The 27,608-nt window shown below is 43.2% G+C and overlaps 1 protein-coding gene across 2 annotated transcripts; it reads right to left on the bottom strand.

Moving 5' to 3' along the window:
* Positions 1-164: 164 nt before the first annotated feature.
* On the bottom strand, positions 165-26,287 carry Riok3 (RIO kinase 3). Of its 2 annotated transcripts, none has more exons than XM_031364975.1 (13): positions 26,030-26,287; positions 19,602-19,717; positions 18,763-18,908; positions 18,565-18,672; positions 18,250-18,359; positions 15,818-15,961; positions 12,065-12,192; positions 6,874-7,071; positions 6,213-6,372; positions 3,508-3,588; positions 3,328-3,417; positions 2,531-2,638; positions 165-1,662 (listed from the first exon to the last, which is right to left on the bottom strand). In XM_031364975.1, the coding sequence occupies exons 1-13, from the start codon at positions 26,090-26,092 to the stop codon at positions 1,555-1,557; spliced, it is 1,560 nt and encodes a 519-aa protein (XP_031220835.1). In that variant the 5' UTR covers positions 26,093-26,287; the 3' UTR covers positions 165-1,554. The 2 variants fall into 2 exon arrangements, with proteins under 2 accessions (XP_031220835.1, XP_031220836.1); XM_031364976.1 differs by lacking the exon at positions 165-1,662 and adding an exon at positions 2,059-2,079.
* Positions 26,288-27,608: the final 1,321 nt, after the last annotated feature.

Below are 27,608 nucleotides of genomic sequence, written 5' to 3'. Positions count from 1 at the left end.
TGTGTGGTGGTGTGTGTGCGTGTGTGGTGGTGGTGGTGTGTGTGTGTGGTGTGTGTGTGTGTGTGTGCACGTTTAGAACTGCACTGCTTACTTTGCTATAGAAAGGATGTCTTGGTGCCAGGACATTAAAATAAGGACTAAGAATTAACCACACAATGAACCAATTCTAAAATGATCTCTTCATTTTTAATTTCTTGAAAGGCAAGTTCATAGCACACTCCAAACAATGGTTTCAAAAAGAATATGTCAAGAAAGCAAACAAAGTTTTAAATGATTGTTTCAAATGAGTTTTCTAGAGTTTGTGTCCAGCCAATAATTAGTCATCATTTAAATCTTTGTGTGGAGTAGCAAACATCTCAGAAGTGGGATGAGTCATCTAAATTCACACTCCTCTGAAATGCAGTTAAAAGCAGTATAACAGAAACAAAAATAAATAGTCTATAAAGAACATATTTGGCAATTTAAAATAATGTTAAAATCTTTCAAATATAAATTACATTTACTCTTTATAGCCAGACAGAAAGTTAGGCTGTGTAGTAGATCCAACGTGACTCCTGGGCTGGAGTAATGGAGAACAAGCAAGCACTGGTCTTCAGAACAATACTCGCCTTCTCAAGCAGAGCCCAGCCAGAGTGCAGACTGGCAAGGGGCCAGCTGGGTTAGTTGGTTAATTCACTACCTGGGTTGTTCAGGCTTTGTCTTCCACGTACTAACAGCTCTAGCTGCTTTGCTCTATTTCTCTCCAAATGATTAGTAATCAATAAGTGAACAATTTTAGGGAAATGTAAACTAAAATGTTTCATTGCCTTCTCCAATGTATCAGATACAATTCTTACATTCTGCCTTTCCAGATACTTTGTATTTTCATTATAAATGTAGATGAGTTACATCCCAACCATTTAACCTAAATGAAGAAAACCTGAAAGGTAAGTTTTAAAATGTAGTTAAGAAATCTTTCTATATTTATCTATCAGAAACCTATGTCAGCTTTCCTGGCTATGAGATGGAAATGTAGAATTCCACACATCCATGATGTACCAATAGAAGGTCCACTGCTTATGTCTATTTCCACGGTTCACTAAAGCCAAATGCCCATTTCTAACACCCACTGGGGTCTCCAGGCTCAAGGTCAAACAGCTGAGAAGGACTAATTTAAAACGGTGACATCCACCCAAAGATGCAAGGGAAAGCAGGAGGCAAGTGGAATGGAGCACAGTGCAGCCATCCAGCCTCCCCTGCAAATACCTCAGTCCCCACCTCCCACACCGGGAAACACTGCCTATGTGAAAATCCCCATCTAGACATTTCAGATCATGAGTTGTATAAAATCTAAACACCTGTGGCTACACATCTACACCTGTTAAAGAATTATATTATCCTTTTTGTAAGATGAGAGGTAGTGACATTTTATTCTTTCAATGCCGAGTTAAAAATTGCACACATCTGGCACATAGGTCACAAGTGAGAAGCACAGAAGCAGCACTGTCCACTCCTGCTTTGGTATGTCAGGTCACCCACACTCGTTGGCTATGGTAGCTGGTAGTCACTGCTGTACTATTCCGCATATGGCACGGGTGGACTTCCATCATCTTTCAGAAACGAGGCTGCTTTCCTTCCATTCTTCTGAACATGATCTTCATTCATTTTCTCCAAAGCTTCTATCTATAGAACCAATCATGGAATCCATTCGTAAATTTTGGCTTTTTATGAACATACCTGACTAACGTGGCATTTTTCCTCTCTAAACCCTGGCGATTACTAATGATGCTGGCCTTAAATTAGAATCTCTCTCTCTCTCACCTCCCTCTCCCCGCCCTGTTTGCACATGACATGCGTGCACATATATACCTGTTTGTCTTTTTAAAGAGACATCCTCTCTCTACGTAGGTCTGGATGGCCTGCAACACTCTATGTAGATCAGGCTGGTCTCACACTCACAAAGCTCCGCCAGCCTCTGGGATTAAATGTGTGCCACCACAGCTAGCTGTTGCTTTTACATTTTAGCTTTTGTCCAGTCCCAAGGTCTCAAGAGATCTCTGAAGGAATCTGGCTTTCTGCCCTTGTTCCCGTAGCTCAGTACTACAATGAAGGAATATCTCTGTTTGTGACTACTTCTAGCTTTCTACCTTTGCCTAAGGACAGGTGGGTCCCATGAGTTCTTGTTTTTACATCACCCAGAGTGCTCCACGGTCAACTTCCTCATTCTTCTGACTGGAGAAATAAAACTAAGCTGGGAATGTGTTGTTACCCATCCTTTCTTTTTAGACCCCTCCCATGGTACACACCATGAAGACCATGCTGCCCTAAATCTCAGAGATCTTCCTGTCTCTGCCTTCTCAGTGCTGGGATTAGGGACAAGAGCCACGCCCAGTCTTCTATTACTCATTTAAAGCAAACTGTCAATTCTATGAAAAAGTGTTGTGGTGTGTGTAGAGAATGAAGACCAGTCGGTCTGGAGGGTGTAAGGTAGTCTGAGCTCCGGGCAGCTCCCTAGCATCAGCAACAAGACAAAGAGCTGTGCACCACTCACCTCAGCTAAGAAATCAGCTTCATTGTCTGCTGAGATGTTCAGGCCAGAAACAACATTGAACAGCTCCCGTTCATTAAGGGCTTCCTTTACTCCTCCTTTCTGGAAGAACTAGCAATGGCACGAAAACCATCAGAGACACCAGCAAAGTTCTCACAGAGCAGCATGCACAAGGCACCAGTAAACTCTTTCATCATTTTGCAGGCATTTGGTTAACAGATCCAGGTTCTACTTGATACTGCCCATCTTTAGTACCTGCTCTGCTTCCTGGTATCTCTCTTTCACTTATAAACATGGTGCCCTGTGTAAACATACTCTGGCACGGCATCGTACAGACAGATGCTGCATTCACTAAATCCCATGAATTCTAACTTTTAAGCAGCCTACAGGTTACCTCTAGTACAAAGTTATTCTCTCACTTGGTTCTGCTACTAGCACGCCCTTTCCCTTAGAAATGGGAAGTAGAGTGAGCAGGCACTGCTCCTCTTTCTCATAGAGCAAAGTGGTAGGAAGCAGCAGCTGACCATGTTCCACCATTGGTTTATGCACTATGCACGCACTAAGTCGACTCACTGTGTAAACAGCAGGAGCCAAACCAAAACCATAGTCTCTTAGAAACAGGCCATGTGAGTCAGACACTCAAGAGTCCATGAATGAATTGTGAAAATGTCTCCTTCATCTCCGTATCTGCATGGCAGTTGGTGTCCCTTCCTTAATTTCTACAAATACGATTCTCTTAGGAGTGAGGAAAATAGTTGAACTTGTTAGGTCCTTTAAAAGACATTGCTTTACACACCTACCTGTGAAACATTCCTACAGTCACGAAATAAGAACTCCAGGCCATGAGGATGGGTTGGTTCTACCGACTGACTGACGTCTATCAACCAGACCTAGCAACATAGAGTACAGACTAGTATGTTTACACTCAACAACTTCTATCAGGAAATGGAAACTGAATATTAACTAAATGTGCCACTTACCTTTCCAGCATGCCACAGCATGTTATACTCGCTGAGATCAGCGTGCACAAGGGCACACTCGTTATATAACTGCTGCATCAACTGTGAGGAAGGAAGGGCACATTTAGGAAATGTAGGCACAACTGAATTCACCTCTACTGAATGAAGTTACTGATTAAAACAAACATCTCAAGAAATACTTCCCAGAAAAACAAGTTAAAGACTTATTTCCTTTCTTATTTGTCACAGTAATGAATTGGACCAAGGACTCACACATGTTCTACAACTGAGTTACAGCCTCACCCAAAGCCAGCCTTCCTCCTAGAAGAATGAGGGATAGCGGGACACTGCCAGAGAATTAGTATATGATATTCTGCTTTCTTGTTGAGACAATAAAATCAGCCCATGGGTCAGATTCTAAGTGCATGTGTTGCCTAACTAGGGGACCAAGGTAAGCCACTTCTCTCTGTAAAAGGATAAGTATCTCACTAAGAGCTCCATGGAGCATATACAATTCCATGTGAAAAATATTTCCTGCCATTGATGGTGGAATAGGAGAAGAGATGTTATTGTTTCTAAGCCTGTGTCTTGGTATGCAGTGTAGGCTGGCCTTAAACTCATGAACATTCTGCCTTAGACTCCCAAGTGCTGGCATTCCCAGTGTCTGGCACATGTGGCTAACAGCCTTTTGAAATTAAGAAGCATCACACATTCAACATAGTGATAACACCTAAACTTATACTTGAAACCATTTGTTTGCTCCCCCTAACAGAACCAAACAACAAAAGCTGACCACTTTGTCTCTTCCTCAGTCACCCAAAGCAGCCAGAAAAGGGTTTCTTTTTTTCACTGCTCTTCTCTTGGCAGTGGAAGGTGGTTTACCTCTCTAATTGTATCCTTTTTTATATGTATACATGCTCATGATTGTATACATGTGGGGTGTACATGTGCATGCATATGGAAGCCAGAAGTTCATGCCTGGTGTCTTCCTCTATTGCTCTCCACCTTAGTTCTTTTTTTAAAAAAGAATTATTTATTTAGTTTATGTATGTGAGCACACTGTAGCTGTCTTCACACACACCAGAAGAGGGAATCAGATCCCATTACAGATGGTTGTGAACCACCATGTGGTTGCTGGGAACTGAACTCAGGACCTCTGGAAGAGCAGTCAGTGCTCTTAACCACTGAGCCATCTCTCTAGCCCCCATCCACCTTAGTTCTTGAGACAAGGACTCCCTCTCCCTATAAACCTGGAGCTCAAGGACTCAGCTAGACTGGCTGGCCATCAAGGCCTTGGGATCCTCCTGTCTTCTCCCCAGGGCTGGGACTGCAGACACACAGCATAACACCGGGCTTTTAGAGGGGCACTAGAAGCGTAAACTCGGTCTTGGGCTGGCATAGAAGTAAGTACTGGCTTTAACTCCACTCCCTGCCACCACATACCCTGTGTGCATCAGAGCCCAGAAGCACTGTGATGAAACCAAGGCTGTGGATATCTGCACCACGGAAGCCCAGGCCCCTCAATTATATCTTACCAATGATTTGGATAGTGTTTTATATTCACATGAGCTGCTGTGTGACACAAAGGCTCCATGCACACTGTGTACCATGCACACAAGCCTCTCCAGTATTCACTGGAGAGACTGCAGAGGAACAATGACAGCACAGGGGCATTTCCTTAAGGGAGAAGCCTCAGATTTAACTCAGTTAACACCCTTGACACTCCTGACATGGGCTTTCCAGTCTGAGCATCAATCGACGACTGTCTGTCACTCCAGTGTTCAATTTTCATCATCATTCTGCCATAAGGATGCCAATCTGCTTCCTCTGACTCCCAAGAGTAGCTGTAGGCTCTTTCTTTACTGTTAAGGAACTTCTAGGGACTCAGACACAAAAGGAATCCATCTGCTAAACCTGACTGCAGTTCAGTGAAAAGTGATTTCATGTTCTAAGTCAACAATGCCTAAAATGAAACCTGCCCTCATTCCATGAATCTCTTAAGTTGTCCAAAACCCATTCAATATACAGAACACAAGAGCAACTCTTTTTGTAGAGATAGGGTTTCACTAAGGAGTTCAGGCTGGACTTGAGCTTCAGATCCTTTAGCTTTAGCTGCCCAAGTTGTAGGATTACAAACAGGCAGCTTTAATTTTTTAAGAGACTAGTTTTACTCTGTATGTGAGGGAGTTCCTGCACACACTGTATGTGCATCAGGTCCTCTCAACTAGAATTATAGGTGGCTATGGAGCAGCTGACATGGGTGCTGGGAACAAGAACAGTTAAGTGCTCTTTCTTAATCACTAAATCAATTCTAAATCCCCACCTCCCTTTTAGATCAGTGTCTTACTAGATAGTCTACCTGACTGAAACATAATATGTAGACAAGGCTGACTCAAACTCATGGCTATCTTCCTGTGTCTCGCCTTCTCAAGAACACAAGTATGTACCACCATGCCTGGTTTAAAGATACTTCAATGTCAACAACCCTTTACAAGATGCTGTTTATCCTTTTATGTCACCTTTAAAAGGTATATTCTGAGATTTTTTAAAAGGTTGTCATCATTACTAAGACAGACTCTTGTTTTATGTCCCCAGGTTGGCCTTGAACAGCTGGGCTTGAGTGCTGCAGCCTCCCAAGCAGCTGGGACTATATATAGCACACTACTTACATGTATGTAAGTACACTGTAGATGTCAGTACACACATGCTACTCAGGCACAACTTACACAGAGAGTCTGATAGTAGGCATCTTTCATTTCTTCATCACTAAGCTTTACTTCTTTTAATTTAGGGGCTGGAACTTGATCATGGCCAATGAAAGACATAACTAAAATGTGCTTCTTAAGCAGTACAACTGTTGGACAAGGAATTCCAGCCTTCTGCATTCTGTATAGAAAGAAATAATTAAGAGTATAAAGATCAGAAGGAAAAAACAAGTATTAATTCAACAAACACCTAACTAGGGCCTTCCCTGAGCTGGTTTTACGTTCTACACAGGAGATGTGGAAATGAAAAAAGGTAAGACACAGCCCCCGGTAGGGAAGGTTGGCATAGGTGTGTGCGGCAGGCGCCCTGCATGCACTACGACTCTCCAGAAAGACCATTTAACATAGAACTTTCACACATGTGATAGGATATCAAGGTAGATGGTGCTTTAGTTTCCCTTAAATATCAATGAAGAAGGAAAATAGCTTTTCATTTACAAAGTAGGAGTTCTGGTTCAAAACATGGAAATGTTTTCTGACAAAAAGCCTCATGAAGCACTAGAGTCAAAGCCTTTTGCTATTTCTGTAAATCAGCTTAAAAAGCATGGATCTTGGCCTGGCTAGCAGTCCTGGTACAAAGGGCAATTCCCAAGGTCACCTGCAGCAAGACCGTTTTCTTTACCTTGTAAGATTGTGCATTTCTTTCTCTGCCCACATGCGGATGATCTTACGTGGATTTAGTTTACTGAAGCGATCTTTAAACCTGAAATCATCTTTAATGTATTTGTCACGATTCTTAAACTCATTAAGGGTTGTTTTAAATACCTTGATGGCACATTCTGTTGGGATAGCTTTACCATCTTCCTTTTCATCTTCGAGGCTAAAGGGAATAAGAAGAACTAAGTCAATACAGGTTGCCAGTACACGGGAAGACTCTATCCCACCCAAGCACATCTACTTTGTTTCAAAGTGCCACTGTTTTGTCTTTTTTATTTAATACCTTCAAGTATTGTATCTTAGTAAAATGTTAGGTTTTAGGGGGTTCTAATATGTTTCCTAGGATGGCCTGGAATTCCTAGACCCAAATGATTCTCCTGCCTCAGCTCCCAGGATGTGGAACTATAGATATACACTATTGCACCTAGTTGGTTTTGTTTCCTTTCATGACTATAGAATCAAGCTTGATAAATAACAGAAAAACATGCTTCTTAAAACAAAGTACTATGACCTTGGATGATTCAACAAAATCAACATAGAGAAAACCCCTTTAAAAATAATCGCTTCTTTCTTGGCAGAGTAAGTGCGCCCTGTAGGTACATGAAGAGGCAGGAGAGCAGAGCAGAACAGGAATGGACACTAAAAAGAACTAACCAGGATGTGCATGGTGAACAGTCCTGGAGCAAGCCGGGTCAAAGTGGAGTACTTGAATGACATTCACAAGAGACGTGGGCCTGTCTGAGGAAACTCTACAGTTAAGTTCTGGCTAGAGACAGGGAATTAAAGGTGGATATGAGTGACAGGATAAGGAGGAGACAGGTTGCAAAGAGCTGGGACATTTCTTCAGAGGCAACAGCTATCATGAGGGCTTATCACATGAGCAGCATGTTAGAGTAGGAAGAGCAAGGGAGGCAGGGGCAGGGCTGACTCAAGAGGTTTGACTCACAGCAATAACAGGGATGAAAGAAGGTGGATGAACTACAGCAACATTTGCTTCTAAATTCCTGCAGGCATGCTAAGCTGGAAAAGAATGGAAGAGCTTCCAGAGGACAGAATCAACTACACCAGCAACCTCTTTGTGTATCATACTCTCCCGGCTACTGACTCAGCCTCAAGAGTTCAGAGTCCTTTAGCAGGCTCTGTGGAACATATGAGATCTAAAGCTTTCATGTCCTCTATCTATGGAGAGCACTTGCCTTTCCATACCCACTCCTGGTTTGCTCTACAACATCAGGCCCCTTTACTCAAGCCATAATTGGTTTCCTTGGCTGTCTAGCAGGTGTTGTCAACTTTCCATGCCAAGAACAATGGTAACTTCCTAGATGTGCTTTCCTCTAGGCTCTCAGCTCAGGAAATAACACACCACCACCATTGGCTAGGCTGGCTCAGTGTTCCCCACGTCCAGGCCAACAGCACTGACTGCTGATTACACGTTCTAGCTGTAGCTTCCCATGCACTTCACGGCCACCGAGACTAAAGCAGCACAATAGTTCATGTAGACCGCCATCAAGACGTCTCTACTGTATGAGGGACTGAACCCAGGACTCTCCATGCTAAGCAAGCATTGAGCTACATCCGCAGCCAAGACTCTTTTTCTTTTTTTTTTATTATCATTCATTTTCCTTCTAGCAGCCCAAGTCATCTTTTGAAAATAAAATCCTACCTTTGGTTCCCACTGTGCTTAAATAGCAGACTCCTTCCAGGTTTGCAATCCTTCCTGTCCTAGGTCCTCTGGCATTCTAGGCTCCTCTCTCTAGTCTGCCGTGCAGTGCCTGATCTTCTGTGCACACTGGGTATGTATTTCCTGCATCACTTCACCAGACTCCCTGCTCTACTCATCAAAACCATGACACTGCCCCATTGAAACCTTGTATAGCCTCACCAGGTGTTGTCTACATATTACTAACCTTGAAGGCAGCAGTGCTGGGGACTGTACTATGTTAGAACACCCAGCAGATGGAAGCTGCTTAAACACAGGCAAGTGGATGAGGCAGTTTTCAGGAAGAGACTACAGGCTTCACAAAGAAATGTCCCCAATACCCTAAATATGTTACAGACAGACTAGGCTGCTCCGAGATGAGCTTCTTGTCATTGCAATTTACCCACAGAGTAAACAAAACCCTATTTTCAAGAAACTCAGATGCAGAGTACAATTTAAACAATTCATCTCAATATTCTCCTAGCAAAACATGTCCACATACCTTAGGCAAATCACATATCCCTCTGCTAATTTTCTGGGCTTTATTTTCTGAGACAGGGACTCAGCTAGCCTAGGCTTGCCCACATTTACTGTGTGTCCCTGCCTCCACTGAGTGCTGAGGTTATAGCGTGCACCAACATATGCAGTCCCTTCTCTCTCTAGCACAAGGCCTTACTGTTGCTCAAGTGAACTCTTAACTCACAGGAAGCTGCAACTACCTATGTGTATCCTGTCTGGCTTCCCATGCCAACTTAAGGCCCTTAACCACATCTACTATGTTTATATCATGTTATTCCCTATATCTTTAACATTTACTGTCAGGTAAAAGTATAAATTTGTTGACTTGCACAAAATTGAAATTGTCTAATAAAATTATCAACAGAGCCGAAGCTTTGACTATTACACCTGGCAGCCTCCTTCCCTTCCCACCTCTCCTGGGGCAACTACTGTCACAGTGCTATCTTTCTATTAGTGATGGCTAATCTTGGTTGTTAACTTCACTGTATTTGTAATCAGCTGAAACCCAAGCAGCTGGCATGCTGAGGAATAATTCTCTCATAATGTAGTCCTGGCTCAAACTCAGAGAGATCTTCCTGAGTTTGAGATCACCACCACCTGGCTGAGAGATCATTGTTGCTCATTTGAGGTATGAAGATCCACCCTAAATCTGGGTCAGGCTTTTTGGTAACAGTCCACATAAAAGGACAAGGAAGGCCTACTTGCCCTCACTCCTGCTGCTGAGGTATCCCTCCACTGGTGTGAGAACCTACTTCCTCAAGACTCCAATGCAGACTGAAGACCAGCAGCTCCCTAGGAATTCCCAGGGGCTCCAGGGACATCCTGGACTGAACAACTTATCAGATTCTTGGCCTTTCTATCGGGAGGCATCCATTATTGGACTATCAGACCAATTTGTGAGCAACTCTAATAAATCATCCCCCTTTAAAATATATACATATGTATGTGTATGTAATTCTATCATTTCTGTTCTTTTAAAGAACTCTGACTAAGCCAAGAGTGGTGACCCATGCCTTTAATCCTGACACTCAGAGGCAGGCAGATCTCTGTGAGCTCAAAGCCAGCCTAGTCCAGGACAGCCAGGGCTGGTTACATTGAGAAACCCTGTCTCAAAAACCAATTTAAAAAAAAGGAATGATGATGATGATGATGATGATGATAATCATCTGACTAGCACACATAGAGAAAAGCCTATGTGGATAAGTAGCTACAGATAATGAGCTATGTACATCTTCAACTAGCATTCGGCTGTCAACATTGGGTTTTTTGCTTACTTTAAAAAAAAAGTTGAGGTCTGACTGACTTCCTCATGTCTTCCCTGAATGTGTCTGGCAATGGCCTCGTTCATGTCTCTTCCTGCCATGGTCTACCCTTGTGTAACTAACTGCATGCTTTTTCTGTGTCCCTCAGTGTTCTTGCTGACTCACTGTTACAGTGACATACAGACCATATGTACTTTTCCTTTTATGTACATCCTTGTGTGAGTGAGGGTGAGTAGACAACCAAAGGCGTTGGTCCTTGCCTTCTACCTCGGGGCAGAGTCTCATTGCCTGTGTGCCAGGCAAGTTCATCTGTAAGCTTCCAGGGCCTCTGCTGTTTCTAGCCCCACCCTACTATAGGAGCATAGGAAACTCCAGTCCTCACACGTGCACAACAGGCACTTTACCCTCTGAGCCAACTCTCCAGCCCCAAGAAAATATATTGTTAATTAAAAGAAAAAAAAAATCAAAGGGAGAAAACTATGAAACCCCAAGAAACATTATTTGCTACACTAGCTAGCTCAGAATTTGAAAGAGAACAAAACCAGCTCTCCATTCAGTGAAGCCTTCCACTAACTATTTAATAAAGAAGGAAAAATAAGGCATACCGTGTGTCTACAGTGATTCATTAGGAATTTGGCTTCAGGGCATGCCTATAAAATACACCTAAATTCAAGGATCTCCCAACAAGTCCCTGTGTCATTTAAAGTAGCTTGGTCAAGGATGGAGAGATGGCTCAGAGGCAGAGCACTTGCTGTGCTTCCCGCTCCAGCACCCACGGAGGACACTCACAGACACCTGTAACTCCAGCTCCAGGGAGCCAATGCCATCCAGTCTCCTACTGTCACGGGTACATGTATGCACACACACACACACACACACACAAGTCAAAAGAAGGAACGGTACTGTGTAGAATACAGAAAGGTCTACTAATACCTAAAAGTCCTTGAGGTATGTTAACTGGGGAAGAGCACTGCGACAGATAAGTAACAAACATACAAACTTGTAAAAGATTGGACTCAAATTGTTACTAATGGAAGAAAAGTCTGTACGTAAGTTAAGGTGAAGACTATTTCTAACACTTCCTTGTAAAGTTTTAGTCATGGCCAACCTTTTGTTTTAAAATAATTTGCACACTAAGTCATTATGTCTTATTTCAAGGAAGTCTGTGTTGAAAAGTATAAGGAAGAAATGTTATGTTTACCAAGATTAATACCAGCAATAAGTATGATCTCACTGAGCTCCACAAAAATCCCATGAGTATTCTGTTTCAGATCAGAGGTTGAGAGAGGCAAGCTCCTTCCCCACAGACCTCCTTTTTTGGTTGTTTTGGTTTTGTGCTGGGACTGGACCCAGGGCCTCGTGTGTGCTAAGCATGTGCTCTATTACAGAGCCACACCCCAGGCCTAGCACTGCCTTCTATCCTCTACTTTACAACTTAACAATCCAATATGTTTGTGAGTTACAGATATGTGTAAAGAGAAATATGAAAACTATTGATTAACAGGCATTTGAATGCTTGTGAGTACAAAATAAATAAATATCTAACCTTTCTACAGTAATGATTTCTTATGACTCTATTTGCTCTGCAGCATTTAGTTTAATTATATGTAAATCCATCAGTCCTGAGGAGAAAGGTGTTTTCACACCATGGTACTGTTTGGTTTTTTTTCATTTACCTCCCTCCATATGCATGAAAGACAACAGATTCCTTTCCTGTACTAATACAGCCAGTGATTGTCTCCAACATTCCAGAGTTGACCATTTTATACATAAGTAAGCGTGTCTTAGGATCAACTGCTTTTTCCTGTAAGAGATAAAGTTCTATAAGTGAAAATGGTCAACATGAAAGACTCTTTGTAAAGGCATATGCAAAGCAGGCTCTTATAGGAGCGTGATCATGGTGATATACTTCATTCCTCGGGGGCCTCTGGGTTTCAGCTCCAGTGTCATGAGGCTAAAGACATGGGTTTGGTGACAGTCCCAAGCCTGGGCCATAGAGGCACTGTTTCTGTGGCAAACAACCTCAAGGTGAGAGCTTCTTGAGGAGTAGCCCCAAAAGGACTTCCAGTGCTGACAGCAGAACCATAGTAACCCATGTTGAAAGGCAAAGAGAGCCACTGAAGGGCAATCCTAAGAGGGTAGAGCACAGAGTGAGACAGTGTCTGAGTGTGGACACAGGCACAGACAGTGTGTAGGGACTCAAGCCCAATCTGATACCTAGCCAGGCCCACCCGCAGCCTGCTCTGGGAGTGTCTGAAGATGACCGCTCATCTGTTGTGCTTCCTCCACACTGACCTCTGGGAGAAATCAGCCCATTCTCCTTCAGTTCACCATGAGCCTCAATATGCGGAGTGGAGGCTCTGATGTATTGGGAACACTAACTTCCCGAAGAGCATGTGTTCTGAGCAAGGGCTCTGCCACCCCTCTCCCAGCACTGCTAGCTTCCTAGCTCTGGCTCTTCACTTTATGGAAGATGATGTGGGTCTAGAAGGACTCTCTTCAAGAAAAGCAAAGCCTTGACCCTGCACTCTATGCTTATTTATACTCATCCACTCTTCTCCATCCTCCCAGGTAGGACACTAAAGTAGACCGGGTTCAGAGACAATAGCTCCTGGGTGGGATCATGCACAGTTCCAGTCTCGGAGGTCACAGATATAGTGTTCAGGACTCCTATACATTGGAACATTACCCTGGCCTCCAGTAATCCCCCAATTTTGTCCCAAGACAAATGATTAGCCCCAGAGGAGAAAACTGAACAGGAAGCATCTCCACGGCTTCCCTGCAGTGACAGAGCATGAGAAGGCACTAGAGGAGTGGAGGTCACATTGCCTGCTGTCTCCTTCCAGGGCAGCAATGTGCTCCTCCCCCAGCCCTCACACTATTGCCAGGACTGTAATAAGCCAAGATTACAGCCAATATGGACTGAGGCAGTGAATGCAGGGGTAAGTGGTACAACTTGGATGCCAGGCAGGAGTGTGCAGATGGTGAATCTCTAGATTTAATGAATACGAAGTCCCTCCCCTCCCCTAACCTCTGACCTTTCTTGATTGCCCTGTAACATCTTCTCTACCTAGCTAGGTACCCTCCACTGAGGACCCAGGTCTCTCTTCTACCTTTTATGAAGGTAGAATTCATATAACACCTCTGGAGATATTCTGAGGCAATAAGACAACAGCTTCTCCCTTCCAGTCCTGAGCCAGTACCAACCTTGTGACATCTTCCCCTGTGTACCCTAGGTGGGTCCCTACTACTGAGCATTGAAATGAAGCTCTTTGGCTATAACTTCCACATTTTGCCCTTAAAAAGAAACTGGAAGTTAAAACAAATCAAAATCCAAACACTAGCTTAATTAAAATCTTATTTTACCAACTTTAACCAAGTTTAAATAACTCTCTCAGTAGTCTACAGGTTTAAAAAAAATGTTATTCTTTATATTTATGTGTACATGTGGATGTGTTAAGGTAGTTTTGAGCTGCCTGATGTGGGTACTGGTAATTGAACTCTTGCCTTTGCAAGAACAATACATGTTCTTTACATTATACTGAGCTAGCTCTCTGGTCCTCTTACAGCTTTTTAAATGTTTAATAAGTTCACTTATTGTCAGAATAGTACATATTATCTTCATTAATATAAAAAGATTCGTGTTCTGGGCTGGAGAGATGGCTCAGCGGTTAAGAGCACCGACTGCTCTTCCAAAGGTCCTGAGTTCAAATCCTAGCAACCACATGGTGGCTCACAACCATCTGTAATGAGATCGGACGCCCTCTTCTGGAGTGTCTGAAGACAGCTACAGTGCACTTACATATAATAAATAAATAAATAAATCTTAAAAAAAATAAGAAAATAACATTTAAAAAAAAAGATTTGTGTAGTAATAGTAATTTTGTTATTTTCAAGATAGATATTATCTTCATTAATGTAAAATACTAGAGACTATTAAGTTACAAATGTCAGTGTAATAGGCAAAACTTTTCCTTTTTAAATCTAGAACATCTGGCTGGAGAGATGTGTGGGCAATTAAGAGCACTGGCTGCTCTTCCGATGAACCCAAGTCCAATTCCCAGCACCATATGTCATGACTGTCTATAATTCCAGTCCCAGGGAATCCAAGGGTATACTAGGCACCCACATGGTACAAAGACAGACGAAATGCCCATAAATATGAAATAAAGTAAATCTTTAAACATTTGGAACATTCAACTAAATACACAATGTATGCTCTAAATTACTATCATAAAAAAACTTTTTTGGGAAAAAAAAATCTTTATTCTAATTAATTCAGAAATACTATCATTCAGATGGTTTAAGGAGGCTGTATAACCACTTGCCCTGCCACAAATCCAGTCATCTCGATGAACTTCTATATGGAATGGCATTCTCAAGTAGTAAGATTATTACTAAAAAAATCGTGGGGTGTAGTAACACATGCCATTAGTCCCAGCACTTGGGAGGTTAGAGGCACGTGTATCTCTGAGTTTGCGGCCAGCCTGATCTACAAAGCAAGTTCCAGGATAGCCAGGGTTTATTTCAGTTTACACATTATACTTTCATGTCTACTTTTCAAACATTTCTTCAACTGCATTAGTCCAGAAAGCAACTAATGTAACTATTTTTTTTTTTTTTGATAAGATATCACTAGTCCAGGTTGGCCAGGAAATCACTATGAAGCCCAGGCTACCCTCAAACTCATGGCAACACTGCTGCATAGAATCTCATGAAATCAAAGGTTACCAACTATTTGTGCTAAGCCAGTTAGGTTCCTTAAGGGTCCTGATAGGTGATGTCACTTTTTGTTTGTTTGTTTGTTTTGTTTTGTTTTCTGTGACAGAGTTTCTCTGTATAACCCTGGCTGTCCTGGAACTCACTCTGTAGACCAAGCTGGCCTTGAATTCAGAAATCAGCCTGTCTCTGCCTCCCAAATGGATGTCAGGGTTTGAAGGCTCAAAATTACTAGCTCCACTAAAGCCTCTGATGACACCTGACCCAGTGTATGTTTAACAGCCACAGCACCAGCTACGGTGGCTCCACCTGGCCACCTGGCCACTTCTGGCTCCTGGGGTGCAACAGCAGGTAAGTGTCAATGTAGCTGTAGATGATGGTTTCTGCTGGAGACTGAGCTATGGGTGTTGTCCTGGGTACCACTTTCATGTAAGGGGCCACACAGGAAGAGGGGCTTCACTTTCTACACCAAATCCTGTGAGCCTGGCAGCACTGATTCTAGAAATTGTAAACCCCGTAATATGTGTCTTCAGTAACTGATTAACTGAATGTTAATCAGAAAATGCCAAAAAGCAACATCACTTGAATAGCACTGATTCAGGGAAAGAGGTGGAGGTAATCATCAAGTTTTGTTTTGTTCTTTTTCCCTCAAATACTATTTATAATATGAATTTTTCAACCAAAGAGGGGAAGGTGCTAAGAATGCTTACAGCGGTAGAATGTTCCTTCTTCTCATGGAGACGGGCACTCCGACGCTCTTCCGAGTAGGCATGTTGTTTCAAAGCATTAAAAACGTGGTTGGAAAGTTTTAAATCCATTCCAATTCCATCTCCTACCTGAAAGCCAGGTGCAAACTGACAAAGACAGAAAAGTCAGGAGTTAAATGTTTTCACATGGTGACCACATGTTGGAAACAACAGTGAGAAATTAGTCTTGCAGCAGATTTCATACTCAACAGATGACCTCATGCAGAGACAACCCACAGGCCCAGGGCAGCAAGGCAAAGACACTGCAGCCCAAAGAATGGCACACCCTATGCAGAGAAACACCTCACCACACCTAAGTGAATGTCTCTCAGCATTTGCTTTGTACCTTATTTTCATGGCAAGGAACACAATGTGATAAAGCCTATTCTGAACCTTAACAAAAAAATACAATTTCATAAATTATTTTTGAAGACTTAAGTTGCTACAGTAAATTGTACAACCACTTCCATGGCAATTATAGTCCACTTAGGTAGCTGCTAGGCATCCGTTGGATTCCCAGGTCAGAAGGCACGGGTGGCTGGTCTTCCCTATCACATGTTCTGCTGAGCAGCATCACTGCTCCCGAGCCATACCGAGTATTTCCAATCAGAATACAGCACAGCCACACCAATGAGATATTTACTAGACATGCACTTGTGTGCTAAGGTCTGCATTCTCACTGACCATAGTATTTATGAAAGAAAATACTTTAAGAAAAGATTTATGTATTTGGGACTGGAGAAATGGCTTCTCAGTTAGGAACACTTGTTCTTCCAGAGAACTGGAGTCAGTTCATAACACCCAAGTAAACAGGCTCACAGTACCCTTTGACTCTGTGCCAGGGGATCCAACACCCTCCTTCTCACGCCTCCACAGGGTTTGTCTGTCTCTCTCTCTCACACACACACACAAAGTTAAAAAAAAAAATTTAATTTGTATGTGAGTGCTTTGCATATATGAATGTACCATGTGCATGCCTGTGCCCATGGAAACCGAAAGAGTATCACATCCTCTGGAACCAGAGTTAAGGGTGGTTGTGAGCCCCTGTGTGGGTGCTGGGAAACAAGTCCAAGTCCTCTGCAGGAGCAGCAAGGACTCTAAACTGTCGAGCTATGTCACCAGTACCCAAGACTTTTTGGTTTTACAATTTATTCTTATCTGTGTGTGGGTACATATGCACAAGGACATGTGAATGCCCATGGAGGCCAGAGGCACCAGATCTCCTGGGGCTGGAGTATAGAGTTGGTTGTGAGCCACCTGATGTGGGTGCTGGGAGTCAAACTTGGGTCCTCTGGAAGAACAAGTGGGAGTATTTTTTTTTTCTCGTTCTTTTCCTATCCCCATTGCTGTGTCCTGTAAAAACTCTATTTTGTAAAAAAATAATGTACTAGGGGCTGGAGAGATGGCTCAGCAGTTAAAAGCACTGGCTGCTCTTCCAGAGGTCCTAAGTTCAGTTCCCAGCCAACAACACAGTGGCTCATTACCATCTGTAATGGGATCTGATGCCCTTTTCTGGTGTGTCTAAAGACAGCGACAGTATACTCATATACACAGAATGAATAAATAAATCTTTAAAAAGAATGTACTAAAACTAACAATTTCCCCCCTCCCCCTCTCTTTTTTTAAAGGCATGATCTAATGTATGCAGGCTAGCCCTGAAATCACTATGAAGCCAAGGATGACGATTAATTCCTGATCCTCCTTCCTCTACCTCCCAAGTGCAGGATTTCAGGCATATGCTCCGCATGCTTAGCTTTTTTCTTAATTTTAGAATCTTGTAAATCAAGTTAGTTTTGAAACTATCATCACGTTTTACCCCACAGCACTGTGTACTCTCTCTTGCACACTGGGAGGACTTGCACATTCATCTAGACCATCTCTGAAGCCTGAGGTGGTGGTCACAGTACAGAGGAGGCACAAAAAGGAGCATGAGTTTGAGGCCAGCCTGAACTATGGTGTGAGACCATAGGAAATAAATAAAATAAAGCTTTAGAAATGTCCTGAACTGTATCCAGAATGCTGCTGGCTTGTTTTTGTGTTTTTGTGTTCACTATGTATCTATCCCTGGCTGGCCTGTAACTCACTATGTGCACCATATGTCTCTGTCTCCCAATGCTGGGATAAAGGCATAGCACCACACCTGAACTAGAATGCTGGTTTAAGATGTATTTTAACTGGGGCTGGAGAGATGGCTCAACAGGTAAGAGCACTGACTGCTCTTCTGAAGGTCCAGAGTTCAAATCCCAGCAACCACATGGTGGCTCACAACCACCCGATCATGAGATCTGACACCCTCTTCTGGTGTGTCTGAAGATAGCTACAGTGTATTTACATATAATAATACATAAATAAATCTTTTTTTAAAAAAAAGATGTATTTAACTATCCACAACTTACATTTTCCATCCTCGCTGTGTTCTTTCTTCCACACACTACTTCATCATGCTTGGTGGTGATGTCCTTCCCTTTCCCAATAAAACCCTTTTTGGGAGTGGGAACTGGCTTTGCTAAAGGCAAGTAAGAAAAGCCAAGAATGTAAGAACAGCAAGTCGTAAAGTCTTGCACTCGGCAAGACCCTGGAGAGACACTTGAATCTAATAGAGTGAACTACCAAATGAGATCCAAATATAAACATGAATCTAAACAAGCTCCCTGGGGTACTACTCTTCCGTATTCTACCCTTCCCAATTGTGCCCTAGAAACAAGCAGCACCTGGTCGGTAGGGATCGTCTCGAGTGTCCTGCCAGTCAACCTCGTCTTCAGAGCTGTCACTGTCTTCAAAAGGATGAACTTTCCGATAGTTTTCAAATGAAATGGAAACTTAAAAGGTAAAAATGGTTGATGGTTTATTTAGGAGTGTACACAGGCATCTCCTACCACCCACTGGAAATGGCACGTGAGATCTGGTACCTTTGCTATCACCGTTGAATTTCTTTTCTTCACGCCTAAGCTGTGCATCGTATTCTCTGTCAAATTCCATCTGTAGCATCTGAGCCAGCATTAGGTCACTGGAAGTGTCAATGTTTTCTCCAGAAGTAAATGGTCCTTCAGCAACACTGTTCAAAACAAGGTGATATAAGCTCATCTGATGTGCTGTACAAACAGCTGCTGACTGAGAAAAGAAAGCATCTTTGAAATGCTAAAATCCCACTCAAGAAGGGGCAAGCATCTACCAATACATTTACCATCTTCTGTCCAGCCAGCTTCAAACCCAAAGCCAACTCTAGAGCCGCAGCTAGGATTGAGAGCTGGGAGAGAGACCTACAGGGTCTGTCAGGAAATCCATATGGAAACCCAGAATGCTTGTTGTCTATAGTCTAACCAAAGTAGAAAGAAAACTAATGAAGAAACAGACAACAAACACTAGAAAACAATACCTCAATAGTTCTACTGTTGTATTAACAGGAACAAAACCCAGAGACAGTGGTTTGTCTAAGATAATATAAACCCAGAATCTCTTATCCAGATTGCTTGAGACCAAAAGTACTTATGATTTTGAATTTTCAGACCCAAAGTCTGAAATGACTAATGTCTAAGTAATCCAAAATACTCTGAAATCTGAAAAATTCTGAGTGCTTTTTTGAGTGTCAAACTTTAGGGGCTATTCGCTCTGTACTGAAAACCAGGATGAATTCGGTACACTGTGCTTTCTTCCGCACTGCTGAGTGTACACTCTCACTCATATGTAACAACAGTCCCCAGTCAGACTCTCAAGCTGTGTCACAGCAAGCACTGTGTGTGTCACATACACAACTTCAGGGAAAGCAGCCGCTTCTTCTTCCAGCTGCAGCTCTTTAGCCAACTCCTCGCTCATCACCTCGGTCAGCGAACAGGATGCAGTGTTTTGAGGGGTAGCCCACGGGCACTGTTTAAACAAAAGAGAAAAACTTTATAATAATAACTACATAGTTGAAAAGGAGGTTATCTTTTGAGAATCAAACTACTTAAAACTATCAAAAGGAGTGAATCACTATTTACAAAATTCACTTTAAAAGAAAGCATCTTGCCAGGCCGTGGTGGTGCACGCCTTCAATCCCAGCACTTGGGAGGCAGAGGCAGGTGGATTTCTGAGTTCGAGGCCAGCCTGGTCTACAGAGTGAGTTCCAGGACAGCCAGGACTACACAGAGAAACCCTCTCTCAAAAAAAACAAAAAACAACAAAAAAAAAGAAAGCATCTTTTTTTGTTAATTGCATTTTCACTTGCTTACTTTGTGTACAAGCACCACAATGCACGTTAGGTCAAAGGACACCTCGTGGGAGTTGCATCTCTCCTACCATGTGAGTCCCAGGGATTGGACCGAAACCAGACTGCCAGGCCTGGCAACAGGTGCTTTTACCCACTGAACCATGTGATCACCTCCTAATGCAAATCCTATTGAGGGTAAATGTAAATGGAGACAAGCACCTGGCCTTTCTCAAGGTTGAAAAGTACCAGGCTATTACAAAGCATCACCCAGGAGGCAAGGAGTTCAAGTACAGGTAACTCCCTTTGTTCCATCCACTTCTCACCAAAGCTCTCTGCTTGTGATTTAGCTTCCCTAGTAGATTCTCTCATGGGAATAGACTGTCTCACCAGCCGTATGATTAACTCCTGCAATTCCAGCGTTTAGGAAGCTGAAGGAAAAGGATTGTTGTGGGTTTGAGGCCAGTCTGCCCTCAAAGCAAGGATGTCTCAGAAAGGAAAAAGAAATGAATCTTACCAACTGATACAATTCTAATCCCACTCAAGAGTTATGCCTAATTCCAATCTAAGCATAAAGACATGGCTCCTTATAGAAGTGTCAATCCTCCTTAAGATATCTGAGTATATGCTAAAATAGAACCAAGAAGAAGCCACAAAATATGTATTGCCCACTTCAGGGTGTGAGAATCAGACCTAGCAAAGTCTGATTACAGAAGAGAGTCTTCTGAGATGCTTCCTCAGCACTGGCCTCCCTTAGTGACCGCACTGCTTCAGCTTTCCTGAAACACAGATTCTAGATTATTTCACTTTCCTAAAACATCCAAATCATCATTTACTCCTCATCTTGATTCCATTTTCCACAATACAGAGCTTTTATCAAAATGTAGATTTCATTAGTTACACTGCCTTAGTTAAACGCTGTGTTACTTTCAGTGTCTGAGCTCATTCTTTAATGAGTGTCTACTACAGAATTAACAAACATCTACATTAGCCACAAAACTATTTAACTGAGGTGAGACAGCAAAGGGACAGGGAACCGCCCTGCTCAGGCTCCAGAGCACTGTGGAGAGGTCAGAACTGATTTGTGTAGGTTGCTGGGTGAAACCTGAGAGTGATCAACAATTATTTCATGCCTAAGGGAACCAGACCAAGTTTTGTCCGGACTCAGCCCAAGACAGAAGAGGGGCACATGGCCCCTGCACACACCTACAATAACCACTGTAGAGCTGGCCCAACCTCACAGAAGGCCCCACCTAGAGAGAACAGAGACTTCTTCAAAGTTGACTGAAGCTCCCTGTAATGTGTACAACATGGTGGTCTTTGGCCTTCTGCTCTTTAACCTAGAAATGCTTGGTCTGGAGGGTTGGAGAGATGGCTCATCGATTAAGAGTAACTGGATCTCTTCCAGAGGTTTAATCCCCATATTCACATGGGAGATCACGGTTGTCTGTAATTCCATTTCTAGGGATTTCAACACCCTCATGTAAACATATACGCATGTGAAGTAAAAATAGATTAATTAAAAGAAGTTCTTAGTCTGATCAATTCCAAAGTTCAAGCTCTAAAAGCAGATGACTGTATTCTCCCAGTCACGATTCTCACCACAAGTATCCATCAATATGGTAAGCAACAGCCTCCTGCCCGCCCCCTTTTACAGTGGTGGAGACTGAATCTAAGGTCCATTCTAGGGAACTGCCATTCCAGGCAACAGCACATTGTACATTTCCAGTCCAATAGATAACATTTCAATATTCCTATATTTAAGTCACATTTAAATCATGACACAACTGAGTAGCTACATTATTTCTTTATTGTTTGGTTAGTCTTGTTAGCTCTCAAAGAAACCCAAATAAGTCTCACTCAGTCCCTGTGGCTCCTCCCAGCACTTCTCAGCCCTGCCCCCTATTCTACCTCTTCAGCCCAATGGCTGTGCTTCCCTTCCCCCAGCTTATGATTCCTATATAATCCAACCATTCTGGCTTCGTACTTTCTTGGTCTGCTTGCCTCTCCTTTCTCTTGCTTCTCTCTCTTTTCCAACCATAGCCAACCATGGCCAAGTCCAATGTGAACCTTTGCAGATGCCTCAAGCTGTACTTTCCCTCAGATCTGTAATAAAACCTTTCACTTGGATGCAGAGCCATCTCTTGGATCCTCATTCGAATTAGGTCTCTGTTCTGTAGTTCTGGTTGTTCTGAAACTATGTGGACCAGGCTCTGCCTCTCACGTGCTGGGATTAAGGGCATGAGCCACTACATCTGGCCATACTATCTCCATTTTAAAGGCTTAGAAACTGAGACAAAGGAAAGCTCCATTAGTGCAGTATAAGCACTAAAGTTCATCATCAGCCAGGACAGAGCATGATCTCTCATCCTTAGGACTCAGCTCAGAGCTTCAGACACAGAAACACTCAAGTAATTACGGCATGGTACATGCCACAGGAAACAATGCAAAGAGAACCAAGTGTAGTCTGAAGCTGCAGGAGTCTGGTGCCTTTCAGCATCTCAAACTGCTCAAGCCCTTTCCTCCATCTTGCTTACCTATCTACTTCTGAGGCTCAGGGTCTACTGTCCTCACCAGATTCTAAAGACATTAACTATAAACTACTAGCTGACACACTCCTCAGAAGAGCCAACAATGTCAGGCAGGAATTTTGTTACTCTGAAATAGCAGTTTTTCTGTTCCCCAAAGATAAGTCCAAAAACACAGCCCACAGATATAATCAGCACACGGAACTGCCCACTCACAGTGACCATGTCTTACGGAACCTCCCACTCTACAGCTAGACTTCCCTTGTTTCTGCCAACCAGTTCAACTGGGCCACCTCCCACTGAGGCAACTTTCTTGAGTTAGGTAAGTCACAATTTCAGGCTCCCACAGTTTAAAATCAAATTGAAACATTTAAAAGTAGCTAGTAAAAGCCTTCCATAAAATTCTCCTGGGCTCTGTGAGGGATAGCTTTGGGGAAGGGAGCATTGCACAAACGCTCATCCTGCTGAAAGGGGCTCAGAAACTGGCACCAGGGATACATAGTGGAGAGTGCTGTCAATCTCAAGGTGTGTTCCATGGCCACATTCATCAGGTTGAAGTGAGGCAGCCTTCTTTCCTTTGTTCCAAATGATGTGTCTGTTCCTAGATGCTCATTCCACATTACAGAAAGGTTTCTACTGATGATATCCATGGGGACAGACTCAGGTAAAATGAAAAATGACAAACACAAAAGAGGCACACAGTAACAAAAGTTCAGACCTCTACTTAAAAGCAAGTCTCAGAAGATCACAGCTCACAGGAAGATCCTTTTTCTAACCAAGTAATCCAGGATACATTGAGTCAATGAATGAGTCAAACATTTCTGGAAAAATGATCTGGGTTTTCCCCAAGGGTCAACATCTTGTACTAGAATTCATCATTATTAACGTAACTTTTCTTGGAAACAGAGTATATAGCCAACAATGGTCTTGAAACTTCACCTCCCACCTGCCTACAGTTCTCCTACCTCAGCTTCCACAGTACTAAGATTGCAGGTATGCACTGTTAAATACTGACAGTTTTTGAGACAAGGCCCTCACTAGGCAGCTCGGCCTGGCTTTGAACTCCTGATTTTCTTGCATTCGGCCTTGGAACTACAGGCACAGACTACCATGCCTGGCAATATGCTAAAACTGAAGTCCACACCCTATTAATATTTTCTTAGCTTCCCCCTAATGCCTTTTTCTGTTGTAGAATCACATCCAGGACACCACATAAGATTTGTCATGGCTCCTTAAGCTCCTCTTGGTTTTGAGTTTCTGAAACTCTTTGGTGTCTGCAGCAGTTCCATGGATTCATTTCTACAACTCCCCATCAGAGCTAGAGACTTCCCAACGTGTGCCTGTTTGACAGTCCTCCACTGTCTTGGGCTATGGCCTATAACTCTTTGTCTGTCATAGCAGTGTGGCATTCTGTCACTCGTACCCTGGGAGAGCAGGTCACTAGGACCCCATCAGGTGAACTGTGAGGTCAAAAATTTTCAGCATTACTAAGACATTCTTTTTCTTTGTAACTTTTATTCTCTCAAGTATAATAGGGCTTTCCAGAGTTTACATCAGATCTGATGACATCATCACCCTGTGAGCTGACTGAATGTGTAGCTGCACACTCATGCTAATTCTACTGTATTTCTCTCTACTGTGTCCATCTTCAGTTATGTTTGCTATAACTATATATACAGATAGATAGATAGACTGATCGATCTATGGGATGGATTTTCCCAATATACTTCAATCAAAAAATATACAACAAATAAATAGAAGAGCAGGCTCCCTTCTATCAAACTATGCACTAGTGGTTTTTTACAGTGTAACCCAGCTCTGCACCTCCTCCCCAGGCGCTCACTGTGGTTTTCCAGGCATAGAGAAGGAAATGGTTATGCGAAGTTGGTTTTGGCAGTCTGTCTACCACAAAACTCCAGGAACATACTTTTTGTTAAATGATGAAAATGGGATTTTATATAGTCCTGATGCCATTCACTTAGAGGAGGGCGATGGGCGCTGTTTATCCAGTATTATTTATTTAGGAGGGGAAACATGTTCTCAGAGCATTTCCTCCAACTTCAGGGAGAAAATGCTGGAGAAATTCAGAGAACCTGGTCTCTACTTTTGTCTTTTTATGTATATTCATCTTGACCTCATCAACAAAGTCAAGAGCCTCACACACAAATGTTTATCCATGCTATGACATGAAGATGTAACCATATTTACTAGTACAACATTTGCCTCTTCCTATAGGTTTATAAACTTATAAAACCAAGTTTTAAAAAACTGGACAGTTGAGCCTGGCAGTCATGGTGCATGTCTTTAGTCCCAGCAATAGGTAGATCTCTGAGTTAGAGGTTAGACTCATACACAGAGCCAGTTTCAGGGACAGCCAGGGCTACACAAAGAAACCCTGTCTTGAAAAACCAACCCTTTCACACCAACTGCCACAAAATCCAAAACTCAACAGTTAATTATCTCTTTTCTGGATTAAAAAAAAAAAGGCAGGGTCCATTAAGATTAACAACTGAATTAATTAATAAATGAAGCAAAATATTCTGAGTTAGCATACAAAAACTATTATGAGGTTTTAGAAGGCTGGATCCCTTTCACGACCTTAAACCTGAGGAATACAAACCCCAAAGGAAGCACTATCTCTCTCCAAGGGTTACCAATCTTTTCACCCTAACCAGTATAACACGAGAAAGAGGAGGCTTAAAATCAGACGCGAACAGAAAAGAACAGGCCTGCCATTTGAGAGGTACAGAGAAACCAAAGCCTATGGCAGAACATGAAAATTCATAACCATTTTACAGTATTACTGCCCACTTTAGTATAATTAGCTGGAGCAGGGAAGGCGCAACTAAATTTTTATCTTTAACATTTCAAAAACAAGACATTCTCGAACTGGGATAACAACCGCACTCGTCTGAAAGCGACAGTTTCCTAAAGCAATTTTCTGTCTAAGCTTTCTCGGGGTTGGGCTGACCCACCTGCCTAATGAAAAACAAGAGCCAGCCGGGCAGTGGTGGCGCACGCCTTTAATCCCAGCAGCCTCCCAGTCGGATTTCTGAGTTCGAAGCCAGCCTGGTCTACAGAGTGAGTTACAGGACAGCCAGAAACCCTGTCTCAAAAAAAACAAAAAAGAAAAAAGAAAGAAAGAAGGAAAGAAGGAAAGAAAGAAGGGAGGGAGGGAGGGAGGAAGGAAAGAAAAAAGGAAAGAAGGAAGGAAAGAAAGAAAGGAAGAAAAACAAGACCCAGCTGTTTTCCCTCAAACCTCGGCGTCCGTATGGGACGTCCGCTCCCGTCCAGGAACAAATGGAGAAGACAAGGCGCAGGCAGATCCAGTCGGACCCCCGACCACCCTGGGCGGCCTGAGCGAAGCCGTCAGGGTCCCGCCCCAGGCTCGCCCGACTCACATCTCCTGGCTTCAGAGACCAGCTTTTGGAGTGAGCCGGCTTACTTGCCGTGACCACCGCTCACCTTACTAGGTCCCCAAGCTGCTGCGGGCCCGGGCTCAGGTGAAGACACTCCGACCAGATCCATTCGGGGAAGAAGGCAGAAACGAGAACGGAGCCGAGAGGTGACAAGACGGAGAGCGGGCTCCACCGAGGACACGGGCGGGGCACGGGCAACCCGCTGCCGGTACCGGAGGCGAGGTGACAGATGGCGGCCGCGGCGGCCGCGTCCGGAACTGGACCGCTTCTTTTCCGCCCTCTACGCTAGGGATCTCACTTCTGATTGGCTCCTCGTACCCCGAAGGGCTGTACTTCCGGTCCCTGCGCCTCCGGTTCAAAGGTCTTCTGGCAAGGGTTGGTGTTGACCGGCTCCTGGCACGGGGCTGGGTTTGGCTTTCTCTTGGCTGGTACTCCCCGTGCAGGCACCGCCTTCCGGTCCCTTCCTCCCAGTCACCGAATCTAATTAATTCAACCAGAGTGGCCTCCAAATGCTCAAGCCAGGCTGTCTCTGATCACTATTTCCCGGGGTAATTCGAAACCGGAACGGATTCGGTGGTGCGGGGTCGGGGGAGGGAGAGGGCGGAACTGGCTGGTTTAAAGAGGGGAAAGTGATGCAGATTGCGGTTGTTGCTAGTGTCAGTTGAGGGCTGGTGTGGAATGAGAAAAACTATGTGGCACAATACTGAACAAAAAATAAGACGGCGCAATAAAATTTGTGATTCTCTGTTTTGTTGAGAAATTCATAAAAATGACTGGAAAAGCATAAGCATTTATACATCACTATAATCAAGCTCTAGTCAGGGTTTTAATCTCAAAAAATGATCCGTACCTGAAAATGAAACAGGCACATAGAACAAAGTAATTATTACAATTTGGATATTAAATGACCCCTCCAGCTGGCCGCCTAGCATTTTAACACGTGAGCTTTGTGTGTGTGTGTGTGTGGGGGGGTGATCAGATTCAAATTACAAGAGCTATGATTTAAAAAAACAAAACTAAACTAAAAGCTGGTTGCTATGACAAAAAAAGAAATAGCAAGAGCTGAGGCACCTTTAAAAGCAGAGTGTAATGTGTCTAGTTTGCACACCAGAAAGGTATTTCTGACAGCTGTCTGATGGGTGGCTGTAGTGGGTAAGGCTAAACTGACCCTCAGTAAGGGAGGGTCGCGGAGACGTGCCTTGACACATTTTTTTGAATGTGTTGCCCTCTGTCTAATTTCAAGTCTTTGGTACTTTAATACGTTTCTGTCAGATGACTGCATATTCCAACTCTGATCTTTCTCTTATTTCCAAGATTCTAGTTTTGGGTTGGCGTACAGATGTTGGTAGTATATTGCTTAAGAGTTTTAGAGAAGGGGCTGGAGAGATGGCTCAGCGGTTAAGAGCACTGACTGCTCTTCCAGAGGTCCTGAATTCAATTCCCAGCAACCACATGGTGGCTCACAACCATCCATAATGAGATCTAATGCCCTCTTCTGGTGTGTCTGAAGACAGCTACAGTGTACTTGCACATAATACATAAATAAATCTCAAGAAAAAGAAAAAGCCAGGCAGTGGTGGTGCACGCCTTTAATCCCAGCACTTGGGAGGCAGAGGCAGGCGGAT

This window comes from Mastomys coucha, unplaced genomic scaffold (assembly GCF_008632895.1).
Source record: "Mastomys coucha isolate ucsf_1 unplaced genomic scaffold, UCSF_Mcou_1 pScaffold13, whole genome shotgun sequence".
Lineage (NCBI taxonomy): Eukaryota > Metazoa > Chordata > Mammalia > Rodentia > Muridae > Mastomys > Mastomys coucha.
The sequence above is the reverse complement of the archived record's forward strand: the minus strand, read 5'-3'. Positions and strand labels throughout refer to the sequence as shown.